Here is a 14,693-nt window from a genome sequence, read left to right on the forward strand (position 1 = left end):
AGAATGAAACTGGACCATTTCCTTACACCACACACAAAAATAGACTCAAAATGGATGAAAGACCTAAATGTGAGACAGGAACCCCTCAAAATCCTAGAGGAGAACACAGGCAGCAACCTCTTTGACCTCAGCCGAAGCAACTTCTTCCTAGAAACATCGCCAAAGGCAAGGGAAGCAAGGGCAAAAATGAACTATTGGGACTTCATCAAGATAAAAAGTTTTTGCACAGTAAAAGAAACAGTCAACAAAACCAAAAGACAACCGACAGAATGGGAGAAGATGTTTGCAAATGACATATCAGATAAAGGGCTAGTATCCAAAATCTATAAAGAACTTATCAATCTCAACACCCAAAGAACAAAATAATCCTATCAAGAAATGGTCAGAAGACATGAACAGACATTTCTGCAAAGAAGACATCCAAATGGCCAACAGACACATGAAAAGGTGCTCAACATCATTTGGCATCAGGGAAATACAAATCAAAAACCTCAATGAGATACCACCTCACACCAGTCAGAATGGCTAAAATTAACAACTCAGGAAACAATAGATGTTAGCGAGGATGCGGAGAAAGGGGAACCCTCCTACACTGTTGGTGGGAATGCAAGCTGGTGCAGCCACTCTGGAAAACAGTATGGAGGTTCCTCAAAAAGTTGAAAATAGAGCTACTCTACGACCCAGCAAATGCACTACTGGGTATTTACTCCAAAGATACAAATGTAGTGATCCAAAGGGGCACATGCAACCCAATGTTTATAGCAGCAATGTCCACAATAGCCAAACTATGGAAAGAGCCTAGATGTCCACTGACAGATGAATGGATAAAGAAGATGTGGTATATATATATACAATGGAATATTATGCAGCCATCAAAAGGAATGAAATCTTGCCATTTGCAACGACGTGGATAGAACTAGAGGGTATTATGCTAATAAGCAAAGTAAGTCAATCAGAGAAAGACAAGTTTCATATGATCTCACTGATATGAGGAATTTGAGAACCAAGACAGAGGATCATAGGGAAGGGAGGGAAAAATGAAACAAGACAAAACCAGAGAGGGTGACAAACCATAATAGACTCTTATTAATCTCAGGAAACAAACTGAGGGTTGCTGGAGTGGAGGGGGGTGGGAGGGATGGGGTGGCTGGGTGATGGACATTGGGGAGGGAAAGTACTACGGTGAGTGCTGTGAACTGTGTAAGACTGATGAATCACAGACCGGTACCCCTGAAATAAATAATATATTATATGTTAATAATAAACAAAACAAAAGAACCCCAAAAAAACAGAACAAAAAAAATAAAATAGAGATTTCATTTAAAAATAAAGCACTTTCACATGAACACTGATAGCTGACAGAAGCCAAATGCTTTAAATAAAACTAGGTATTAAAAAAATTTGAAAGAACTTAAGTATCTTTGAAGTTTCGTATGCTCAACCCACCATGTAATGACAATACTGCATTCAGAGCTACAATCAAGATACTTAAACTATTCAACCTCGGATAATGAGACTAAAACTTACTCTCTAAATCTTTTGCTGTGGATTTTGGTTATTGTTGAAGATGCCATCGGACTGCCTATCCCAGAACTAGCCGGAGAGCCTTGTGACACAGGTGTCATACAGTATGGAGAGTTCTGACTTGCTGGAGAAAGTGAAGTATCACTGGGCATGCTCAGTCCAGCATCTGTAGAGATGTGGGGTGAGGGAAAAAAATTTACAAATTTCAAATGCTGAAAGACTATATATTGATCAACACTACTTAGAATGGCAGTTGTCTTTTGTATAACTTTCAAATTCTCCAGAAGCTAACAAGTTGGGCATTGTTTTATCACAAACATCTCTCACATTCTATAAAAATGAAGTCTTCCTATTATCTCTTAAAACATACTCTTAAAAAAGCACAGTCTATAAGTCTCTACACAAGGGACGATATAAAACACGTATTCTAGAGGATTTAAATTGAAGAACAAAGGTAGTAACTTCTGAACCTCTTTCTAGATCATATCATCCATCTCCTTTATCTCTATTTTTTCACTTTTAACTGTCTAAAAATTCCCATTGCTGCTGGCAATGATGAATTCTACCTCACTCATTCTCTCCACACCCCTCCTGATTTCTTCAGACACCACCGCAGTTTCTCTCTTATTTGGTCTTTGCTTCTGTGCTCAGGCAGCCTCATTTTTTAGATACCATCTCTTGACCGGATTACTTCCTTCATTTGCTGCTTCTTTCCTAAATGGCTAAACTCAGGAAATGAGTTATTATTTGTATTCCAGTCCACTAATTAGCAAAGTTACACATGTATCTTCTTGTCTCCCTACCGTGATAAGCTTTTTGTAGCAGGACCAATCCACTTTTTATCTTTATTACATTTATTACATTTCCTGACCTTCCCACCCCCAACCCAGTTACATTTCCTGACTTTCCCACCCCCAAACCAGTTACTAAAGTACACATGATAGGTGTTCAATAAACACCTAAATGAATACTGAAATTTATCCATTTTTGAATGAATGGATAAACCTAAATACAAAGGAAAGGATATTTAATTGAGAGTAAAGGGGAATCCCAACTAAGTATGTCCTAACTGAACAATCTTTAGAAACAAACTCTTTTCTAAACACAATGGAACAGTGCCAGTTAATATGTGTAAAACAGACTTAAATGTGTTGCAGAACGGAATACACATATATCAGCAGAAAAAGGGACCTAGCAGGTATCTCTTAAAATCTCTCTTCCACAGTAGTAAAAATATCAGAAGGAATGTGCAGGTTTGCTTGAGGTCCTACCTAAAATCGTATGGGACTGAAGCTTATTGACCAAATGAATTCTGCACTACAAGAGGCTTTGTAATTCTCTACTCACTCACTGTGGTATATGTATTAATTCATGAAAGCAAGAAAGAAAATCAACAAAAGCAATCCATTGAAAAATAGTCCTGTGAAGAAAATAGCCAGTAGTATTCTAAATACAAAAGAAGACAAAATGAAAAGAACTATGAGTTATAGAGGATGCATGATGAGACCATAATTATTAGTATTTACAACAAATCCAGGCCTTAAGCCTCAAAAATGTCACAAACCTGCTATATAACACCTGCTCCTTCCCCCTTTTAAATATCTCCCTACAAAAGCATCTTCAAAAGAAACCACTCTCAAAAATAAAGAAATGTAGATAAAATATGGAGCATACCCTGCAATTAGGATAATAACTAGTGATGGCTTATCAATTAAAATACTCTGGACCATTCCATGATAAGGGAGAAAGGAGTGATCTTACCTTCTTGGGAAACAGTCTCCTGTGGCAAATCATCAATAAAATCTAAGTGCATTTCTACTGGTTCCTCAGATCCCAAAAGGTTGTGGTCCACAGTTAAACGGCCCTTCTTTTCCTCTCTTTCTTTCAAAATAACCTAAAAGTCATTACCGGTCTTTAATTACTGATCACTCTTTGATGTACTGAATGATGAAAACGTTCACTATTACACAGATATAGTTCACTTACAAATGGACATGAGGAGTTTGGTTGGCTACATGTTTAGCTGGCTACAATGAAACTGACTGGCAAAAAAGTAAATGTAATTTTAGACACTGTAGTTGAAAGAAGTACTATATCCAAAATAAAGGAAGGCAAATATGCTAATAATGCTACAGATATCAAACCACATCTGTTTCCCTCTTTAAATCCTGATTGACAAACTAGAGAGTTTCCACAAAAATGGATAAAATAAAAAGTGTGAAAACCAGGTCATACAGTTACAATAGATTTACATTTTATAGTTTTTAATTATTTGGACATGGATTATCTCACTCTGCTCCTAACAATACTAAATTAAATAGAGCAGATATTATCCCGACTTACAGATGAAGAAGATAAGGGTAAGAAAGGTTTGCCTAAAACTATATAATTTAGTACCAGAATCCAGGGCTTCTGATTCCTACGGTCCAATTTTTTGGATGCTAAATGTTTAACTTTTTTTTTTTTTTTTTTTAACCTTACAGAAATTCATCGTCCAGGGCCTTGTTCAATACAGAAAGAGAATTGTGATGCTGATGATATCCCCAATCTCCAATTAACTAGTCATCATAAAGATATACGCCTATGACTATCTCATAATAATCTGTTGGCTCAAACACAACTACTTTTGCAAAACAGATTTAAATCCTTATTTACCTTGTAAGATAAACATCCCCAGATGTTGGTTTACCTTTTTAAGTGCTGTGGGCCGTTTTAGTTTTGCAATTTCCTTCTCTTTTCCTTTCTTTGCTTTAGAGGAAGTAATGTCCAAAGAACTAAAGGATGTCAAACAGGGCTGACTTCTGGTTAAAGGTTTTCTGTTAGTAGAGTCTTTAGTGTGAAAAGAAGCTGCAGTAACCACTAAAAACAAACAAGAATATTAGTTTTACTATTATTACCAACACCACATATATGAAAATTTCCAATGATAAACCTACAAGAACATCCTCTTCTTGTGGGGAAAAACAGACATCGTAATAGTAGGGAGTAGTACAGGGCCATGCAGTGTTTATCAGATACAGCTTTTATGCATCCATTTAGCCTCCATAAGATAAAGATGACAAAGCCAAATGCAATTAACTAATTTAGCAATCCAAAGCAGGGACAAATAAATTATTAGTTCTACTCCACCACAGCAACCCTCAAGCATGCAATTCCTTGCAACTGGTCTCCAAGCAGAACCACTCAACCTCTGAAATTTCAAAATTTTGCACCTGTCCTTAATTCCTACTGAATCTTACATAAGAATCACCCTTACATAAAACACAGTCTGTCACTCCTCCCCTCATTCCAGCCTGCCAGTGAAGAATGATTTTCCTCTTTGGCTGCACACTTAGTAGTTCTTTTATACCTGATTGATACCCTCACCCTCTAGTGGCTACCCCAATCCTTTAACAGGTCCAAAGACTAATCTCAATTCTCTCACTCTAGCAGCAAAAAAGCTTTCCTGCTACTTCCCTGAGAGCTGCTATCCAATATAAACATATAAGCCACCTGAGAGGAGGCAGTAGGCATCCTAATTCCTGTCCAAGGCTTATCACCCCCTCTCCTCTTAATCCCATCTCCGGATTAATTCCTCAAGCATCTTGCTCTGTCCCTTTCCCCTTGCATCTTTCAAGGTCCTCCTTGACCCCTGATTCTTTTCCCTAACTCCCAATAAGAAGCTAAAAATCTCCTGTATATAGAAGAAAGAAAAACAAAAAACCCAAAAAACAGACAACCCAACAAAACCCTTTCCCTGACTGGCTTCCCCTCAAGCTAAGGTACTATCACTCCCCTTTCCTTCTCAATAGTCTGCTTTATCGGTTATTTATACTGATGTGGATGCTATCTAGCTGTGTCCAAGCAACAAGGTAAGCCTAGGATCCTCCTACCCCGCCATCTTCCCCAGAGGTCCTGAAATAATCTGTTTTCTCATTATTACGTCCCAGATCATTACAATCTGGCCTCTGCCCTACCCACGCACTCACAACCACTATTGTCAAGATCACACATGAACTTGTAATCGCTAAATCTAATTCTCTATTCTAGTTTTTTTCAGCATTTGATAAGAAAGACCACATCCTCTTCCTCAAAATTCTGTCCTTACCTTGTATGACATTACACTCTCCTATTTTTCTTACTCTTTCTCAAACCTATTTTTTTAGTTCTTCCTCTTGCTGTCCTTTAAGTCTGAACATTCGACAAGGCTTTATCCCTGAATATATTTTTCCTAACTTTTCTTTCCCCTGACCACCTTATGTATTTCCACAGCTATACATCCAACTCTATTTAAAACTCACTGACTTCGGGGCGCCTGGGTGGCTCAGTCGGTTGAGCATCTGCCTTTGGCTCAGGTCATGATCCCAGGGTCCTGGGATCGAGCCCCACGTCGGGCTCCTTGCTCAGTTGGGAGTCTGCTTCTCCCTCTCCCTCTGTCTCTCTCCCCTGCTCATGCACTCTCTCTCTGTCTCAAATGAATAAATTAAAAAAAAAAATCTTAAAAAACAAAACAAAACTCACTGACTTCTAACCTAAAATGTACATACATAACTACATGTTAAGTAGGAACCACCAGAATCTCCCTAACTAGCATTTCAAATACAACAGGGCTGGAGTCTGTTCTTCCCAACAAAACTCTTCTTTCATAATCCTTGTTTGATATCATCAAAATCACCACAATCCTCTAACTAGGAGAGTTTGGAGTCATAGAGTCACCTTTGACCTGTTTCCACATTCCATCAGTTAAATAAAAACAACAACAACAACAACCACCCCATCAATTCCTCACAATCCTTTCACATATCTACAATAGTCTCATTCTTTTCTTGGACTTCCCAAGAAATTCAATTTCTTTGTAATCAATGCTTTCCAACTTAAACACTGGTGGCAGTTTAGAGGTTAATCTCATTTCCATCTGATAAGAATCCTACTCTCCTTTCAAAGCCCAGTCCAAATGTTATCATACATGAAGGCATTTGTAACGTCTTCCCCATAATCTCCCTGTTGACATTAATCACTCTTTTCTTCTCCAAGTTCATAAAACCTTGGCTGGTATCTTTCCTAAGGCACAGGTCTTTATTAGTTATTTGTGTATGTCTTTCCCCTCAACTGGATTATAAGCCTTTGACCACAGGAATATCTTAATCTATAATTCCACAACATGCTTTCCATATAGATATCTATAATTGTATATATCAACATGTAGTCAGTGAATCAAAGTTATAACAATGAAGCCATTTGAAGTATCACAGGTTAACAATCTCTTCTCCATAGTAATCAGTTAACATTTATTGAGTGACTATAATCTTCTAACCAGGTTACATGCATCATCTCATTGACTCCTCAAAATAACCCTGTAGCAGGTACTATCATTACCTCCACCTTAATGTCAGGAAATTGAAGCACAGCAAAGTTAAATAAGTTGCCAAGGAACTACATGGAAGAACAGGATTCAAACCAAGGCAGCTCAACTCCAAAGCTCCTGCTTGTCGCCATGAAGCCATACTGCCTCCAGAACACTGCTAACTCTCAGTTCCACTGAGATGTAACTGCCACTCTAACCCAACTCAACAACATTCAACTCAAAAGCTTAGTATGCATTCAATATTATTTTTACTAATAGTAAAGCTAAGGTTTATACTGGACAAGTAACTAGCTATAGATTTAAACATTTTGCAGACAGAATTAAAGTTATACACTGCTAATTATCTTTTTGTCTAAAAACAACAGACCCTTTACATAGAAACAGAAGAAATAGAATATTCCAATTCTCCCTTTTAACACTGGGCTTTTTGTTGGTGCCCTTCCCTTTCCTTTATATTATTCCTCTCCCTCTACAACAAAGGCTATGGAAAGAAATGAGGGAGCACATAAGAGCTGCTGAACTCTAAATTTGACAAGGTTTACTAAAATATACATTAACATTTCAGTAGAAAGCCGAATCATTCATTTTCTCTCTCTCTCTCTCTCTCTCACACACACACACACACGTGCACACACCTCTTGATCAAAACTCCTATGTTTCCTATTATCCAATTTTAAAGTTATAAAGCCAAATTACTTGTGATTCTTATTTCAACCTCTGAAGAAGAAAAACATTAGCTGCTTCACAATGTACACCAACTGACATGTGAACAGAAACCTAAAGGACGTACGAGAACAAACCATACCAGTATATGAGGAAAGAGAGTTTCAGGGAAAAGACATAGCAAGCACAAAGATACTGAGCTAGGAGCATGCTTGCTGTGTCTGTGGAATAGTGAGGGGGCTGACTGACTACAGCAGTGTGCGTCAGAGAGAATGGTGATGGGGGCAAAAAGGTCATAGGATCAGCTAAGATCTGGCCTTAGGAATCTGGCTTTACTCCAAGTGAGATCAAGAGCTACTAGAGGGTTTGGAGCAGTGGAGTGATATAATCCTGTTTGTATTTTTAAAAGATACTCCTTTTAAGATAGCCCGCAGTAGGTAACAGTGGGCTACCACAGTGTAGTACAAGGATGCGAGCTACAAGGGTAACAGGAGAGGAGCTGGTGAGTAGACTCTGGATTTTCTAGATAGATGCAATTAAGATTAACAATATTCAAAAACTATTACCAAAACCAAACAGCGAATTGCTCAGAGAGTAAGATCACCTGTATATGCCAGAGGTCTGGTATTAGTAATCTGCCGTGCTTTCATCGCTTGTTGTTGTTTTTCCAGAGCTGCTAACATATCCCCCAAATCTAGCTGCACAGGGGTTTTATTTTTTTTTCCAGCTGCCTTTGATAAAGCTTCCTGCAAGGTAAATGGAACGTTTATTTTTTGTGATAGTATTAAAGTGTAGCAATTTATGATGATTTTATTTGTCACTCCTTCTGTCCATCCCCCCCAAACCTACCAATTACATCTGTTCATAAAAATGAATAAATACCTGTAGTTTTTTTTGCTCCATACTTATTTCTGAATATTCTTGAGCTGTGGCAAGGGCCGCTGCTAAAGCTTTCTTCTTCTGACTTTTTGCACGTTTAGGAACTGAGGTGGTAATGGGAATTGGAGTCTGAACTATATTGATTGGTGAGTTTTCAGGTAAATCATCCAACTAGGATAACCAGACAAAAACATTTGTTAGTGATTCCATAAAGGTCTAACCATAAGGAAAGACAATCCAGAATTTGGGATGTTTTACAGTGTATCTGGACTGGAATCTTTGAGGATTCAATGTCATAAAGAACAGAGTGAGATGGTGGGATCCTTCCAGCCTGGGAAATAGAGACAAACAGCTTAATGCAATTGGTGACACTTGTCTGGATCTTGGCCTCAAAACAAAATAACTCCCAAGTAAAGTTTTGCAACAACGGGAAATGGACTGTATGCTATATGATATCCTTTAATTAATGGTGTTTTCTCGTCTGTAACAGAACTATGGATTTTATTTTATTTTTTTTAAATTTTTTAATTTTTTAAATTTTTTTTTAAAGATTTTATTTATTTATTTGAGAGAGAGAATGAGATAGAGAGAGAGCATGAGAGGGGGGAGGGTCAGAGGGAGAAGCTGAGCAGGAAGCCCGATGCGGGACTCGATCCTGGGACTCCAGGATCATGACCTGAGCCGAAGGCAGTCGCTTAACCAACTGAGCCACCCAGGCGCCCAGAACTATGGATTTTATAGGAAAGTGTCTTTGCTCTGGTTATGTTGCAAATAAATATTAAGTACCAAATACATGGTTTTCTTCTCTACCATGGTGCCCCACATGTCTTTATGCTAACCTGTAATACTTCTTTTCAACATAGCCACAGTTCAAAGGATGTTCAAATATTTTCCTTATCTTTTTAAAAAGAGTCACTTACTACTTTTGAAGAAAGTTTCTGTTGAATAGTCTCATCTTTAGCATTTCCATTCTCATTTAGTTCTTGAAATCCATCTTCATCCTGAAATAATTTCACATTTTAAGTGAAAACAGTTCAAAGCAATAAACTCTTCAGAAAAATGTTTTATAATGCTTAAGAGTAATGAAAAATGGGGAAATAATTTTTAAAATTCTAATATTAAACTAAAGTCAGTCTTTTTTTTTTTTTTTTTTAAGATTTTATTTATTTATTTGACAGAGAGAGACACAGCGAGAGAGAGGGAACACAAGCAGGGGGAGTGGGAGAGGGAGAAGCAGGCTTCCCACTGAGCAGGGAGCCCGATGCAGGGCTCGATCCCAGGATCCTGGAATCATGACCTGAGCCGAAGGCAGACGCTTAATGACTGAGCCACCCAGGCGCCCCAAACTAAAGTCAGTCTTAAAAAGGAAATCTCATTTCTCACATGCTACAACATAGTTAATTTCATTATTCAACAATGGTGGCATATCTATACATGTCCATTTTTTGGATTTGTATCCATTTTAATTAATTAATTCTATTTTAAAAATGGATAGGTAATTGAAAAGAAATACAACAGGGTTTTTATCGTATTTCAGATAATCTGGAAAATATTTTCAACAGATGGTTTAATATGAATTTCATAAATATATTCCCTGTCCTGCAATACTACACATACCTGTAAATAAGGTTAAAAGTTTAAAAATTTAAAAGAAAATCCTATTCAATTTATTAACTAATATCCTCCTTTATAGTGAAAATTATATCTAATATCTTTAAGTATACGGATGGAACCAATTATATGGTTAAGTGCAAATAATAAATCTGCCACATGTTCTCAATAATTTAATAGAGATGCACTCTGAATTCCTTTAGGTCAATTACTAAACTTATCTAACATATTATTCATCTCTAGTCTCTGGCCTCAAGCACATTTTCCAGTTTAATTGCCATCTATTGACCCATTTTATAGAAACTATGCTCCAACAAAAAAGAATTATTCAAATGAGTTACCTGGGATGTTCACTATCTTGACACAACCAAATTCTACTCATTCTTTAAAGTCTTTTCCAAAGATTGCCTCTACCCTACTCCAAACCCAAAGGGACTTGTCCCTCCTTTCAACTCCAACCACACCCAAGCAAGTACTAGGTGTGTATGCATCTACATTACTATACCGCAACTTCCCTAAGGCTACTGTGTTTACTCACTTAATGAATCATTCACAGCACCTTATCTTACACATATAACAGGCCTCCAAAAAAAAAAAGGAGCCAGTTAGATGAATAAATAAAAATATTCCAAGCAGTATACACACTTTCTGCCTATTAGAGAAAATAAAATATCTTTTTTCTTCTCCAAGATTCTCCTGGCTAGCAGCACAAATTACCTAGACTGAACCATTCAAACCTAAAAAACTTGACAAAGAGACTAAAGAATAACAAAAATTAGGGAGAAAGTTTCATAGTAGGAGAAACCCACATAAAATCAAGTTCTACCTCTCCATGTTACCTCAAAATGAATACTCATGACGGAAGTTATAAAAATAGACATTAATGAAGTTAATATTAGACTAACTATACATATCCAGGAGAAAAATGAATCAATACTTCTAAATAATTTATAATCTAATAGCAGAGTCACAGGTTAAGACATAAAAAGTACTTATCAGAATGTAAGAAAATGAATTTCTTAATGGGACATTTACTCTAATAGTTTACAAATAGAATCTGAAAAAATACCTCAAAATATAAAGACTCAGAATTTGAGTCGCCTCTATGAGACTGACTGGCATTTAATTGCTTATTATCTTGTCTCTTTTGCAAATTCTGTCTTCTTTCTGAAGAAGTACTATGTCCTCGGCATCTGAATCCAACCTAAGTAAGCACCAAAAGAAAAAAATATATTATTTAAGTGAACATTTTACTGACATATACTTACAGAAAAATACACAAAAGTATAAAACTCAATGAATTTTCATAAAGTGTATAATTTATTATAAAAGGTTAAAGAGCATTTGACAAGTAAGATCATTTTAAGGAAAATTAAAAATGTGATAATGCAAGTTACTTCCCTCCTTCCCCCACCTCATACATGAATGTTTAACCAGCTTTACTCGTAATAGCCAAAAACTGGAAACAACCCAGATGTCCTTGATTGGGAGAACAGTTAAACTTACTGCAGTACATCCCTACTACAGAACAATAGTCAGCCACCCAATGGAACAAACTACTGATGTATTCGATAATCTGGACAAATCCCCAGAGAACCATGAAAGTGAGAAAGCCAAGCCTAAAAGGACTGTATGAGTTCATGTATAAAACATTCTTGAAATGACAAATTATATAAAGGGGGGAACAGATCAGTGGATTCTAGGGTTAACAAGAGGCTGGGCAGGAAAGGAAAGGAATGTGGCTATAAAAAGGAAACATGAGGGATCCCTGCAGTGATGGATCTGTTCTTATCTTGATTGTATCAATGTCAGTATCTAGGTTGTGACACTGGGCTGCAGTTTTGCAAGATGTTATCACTGGGAGAAACTGCACCCTACCTTTTTATTAAACTATTATGTCTTCTAACATCTGTGGTTTTATTTAAAAAAAAAAAAAAAAAATTCCTAAGAAAGGTAAAAAATTAAAACTCTTATTTCCAAGAAAGTAGATTTAGAACAAAATTTTCATCCAATCTGTAAATTATTATCCCATTAACAAATCTGTAAAATGTTCGACTGTCATAAGGGCAAGATTCTTGAGACATTTCAAGATCCTCCTCTTAAATACCCAATGCAGCTAACATGAAACACCTCTCTTAACCAGGACACCGAGAAGATGTGAAAAGTATGATCTTCATTACCAGTTACCACCAAATTCTAACAGTAAACAGAACCTGAAGTAGATCTACAACAGAAGGTGCTGATACACAGGCTTTGGATGATGAAATCAAAATTATGCACACAAAGACATGGAACCACCTACCAATTCCCGTACTAACTAACTGATCTAAAATGACTTGCTGATAAGAAATAGGATTTTTTTTTTTTTAAGAAATAGAATTTTTATACTCTTTTGGGAGGTAGGCTGCATGGCAGAACAATAAGCCAGAGAAGATGGTCATACACCAAATGTAATTCTTCCTTAGAATATGCACTGTGACAACTGGGCTACTTCCTATAACTAGATAACTTTCCAGATACCCAACAGTTTCTTAATTTTAAATATTTACTTCATTTTAAAATAGGCTCAAAAACATGGATAGTGATATGGACAGAGGAATACACACATGATGAAACAAATCTCAGTAAAATGTTAGCTAGCATCTAACTGGTAGCTATATGAATGCTCTCTGTAAAATTACTTCAACTTCACTATTTAGCAATTTTTGTAAAATATTTTAAAAACTGGCTCATGAAAAGAAGCTCATACAAGACTGGTAAACCAAATGCAATTTATAATGTCTAGGTAAATTAAAAAAAACAACTTAATTCACATAAATTATTAATACTAAAATGAGTACAAGCCCCAAAACAGGGATGACCAAAAAGCAAGAGAATAATTCCTGAGCATACCTCTTCATTTCTGTGGACAGTCACTATGACAAAAAAGTAAATGCAAACCTGCTCTCCAAATTATATCTTAAAAAACCCCTGTTGTAAATCATTTACTATACATACATTAATGTTGCTACAAACACTAATACAATTAAAAAGAACAAATGGAACTTGATTTCTTATACTTGGGAGACATAAAGCTCCAGGATTAAATTAAAACCCCCAAACTAATGGTCCCAACAAAGTTCATGAGAACCAAATTTGCATGTATTTCAATTATGTCCTAAAAAGATGACTCAAAAATAGGAAGACATACAGTTTTTTACATAGAAAGATGCCACATCACAAAGGTAATCCATCCTCCCTAAACTGATAGATTAATTTAATGACTAATACAGAACAAAAGAGAAATTCCAAAAATAGATTTCAATATATCTGGGAATTTAATAGATGATGAAGGTGGTTAATATCAAATCAGTGAAAAGATGGACTTTTCAATAAATGGTGCTGGAGATTTGGGTACCCACTTGGAAAATACGAAGTGGAACTGTATCTCACACCATGCATAAGACAAACCCAAATGGAATAAAGATTAAATGTAAAAAACAAGAACATAAACACCCTAGTGGAAAACAGGCAAATCCTTTATAACTCTAGAGTAAGGACAGGGCTTTCCTATGATTTAAAACCCAGAAGCCACTTTAAAAAACAAAAACAAAAAACAATAAATTCAACTTATAAACTTCTTAATGCTATTTAAAACATGCACTGATATATGGCAATAATAATGAGCAAAGTCAAAAATCGGGCTCCCTGCTGAGCGGATAACCTGCTTCTCCCTCTCCCTCTGCCCCTCACCCCACTCATTCTCTCTCTCCCCATCTCTCTCTCAAATAAATACATAAAATCTTTAAAAAAAAAAAAGGTAGTGGAAAATACAAGTGAATATTTATTTCATTTCTAAAATACTTTTTAAGCCTAAAAACAATCAGAAATTGCAAAGGGTAAATTTGACTTAACAGGAAAAAAAAAAGATTCTGCACATCACAAATCAAACACATACTTAAGAGTAAGTATAACAACACACCAAAAGTAGAAAACACATTGTTCAACATCTGGCTCCAGTTCTTTTGGAATGAAGAGAGATACAAAATAAACAAAACCTAATATACTACATGTATTTGCATAATTTTTGGTTGTTCTTTTACTATTCCTCACCAGTTTGGAGGCTCAATAGCTAGCTGTATTACTTCCTCTCCAGTGGACTACGGATACCAAAAGTCTAACAAGTTATGATTTCAACATAAAATTTCAGCACTTAAACATTTTGTAGATTTTGTTTATCTCATCTATACAAACAATTCTTGTTTTAGCTCTTTTGTTTCTATCAAATAAAGCTAGACTGCCTCACATGCCTGCCACAAACAACGACTCATTTTTGCAATAACCATAGGGGAAAGGGCATTATTCTGCTTGTTCTCCTGACAGTCTAATTAATGTTAGGGTGCATCTAACGTACTTCATTTCAGGGAAGCAAATGAGCAGGCGAGTATTTGGTCTATTTAATCCATTAGTAACTTACTCTTATTTCAGCTCATCCACAGATCTATTCATATGATACTTTTTTGGGGGGGTAAAATAAATTTATTATTTATTTATTATTTATTTGACAGGGAGAGACACAGCGAAGAGAGGGAACACAAGCAAGGGGAGTGGGAGAGGGAGAAGCAGGCTCCCCACTGAGCAGGGAACCTTACGCGGGGCTCGATCCCAGGACCCCGGGATCATGACCTGAGCC

At 36.4% G+C, this 14,693-nt stretch overlaps 1 protein-coding gene across 1 annotated transcript in view; it reads right to left on the minus strand.

Moving 5' to 3' along the window:
* SECISBP2L (SECIS binding protein 2 like) overlaps nt 1-14,693 on the minus strand; it is a 58,826-nt gene that overhangs the window by 23,635 nt on the left and 20,498 nt on the right. Inside the window, exons 8-14 of the mRNA XM_006735606.3 lie at nt 11,091-11,225; nt 9,331-9,411; nt 8,414-8,581; nt 8,136-8,277; nt 4,214-4,383; nt 3,286-3,418; nt 1,528-1,690 (exon numbers count right to left, since the gene is read on the minus strand). Of these exons, the coding sequence (XP_006735669.1) occupies nt 1,528-1,690; nt 3,286-3,418; nt 4,214-4,383; nt 8,136-8,277; nt 8,414-8,581; nt 9,331-9,411; nt 11,091-11,225 (992 nt within the window). The remainder of the gene's footprint in view (nt 1-1,527; nt 1,691-3,285; nt 3,419-4,213; nt 4,384-8,135; nt 8,278-8,413; nt 8,582-9,330; nt 9,412-11,090; nt 11,226-14,693) is intronic.

This window comes from Leptonychotes weddellii, chromosome 9 (genome assembly GCF_054177405.1).
Source record: "Leptonychotes weddellii isolate Sample4059 chromosome 9, ASM5417740v2, whole genome shotgun sequence".
NCBI lineage: Eukaryota > Metazoa > Chordata > Mammalia > Carnivora > Phocidae > Leptonychotes > Leptonychotes weddellii.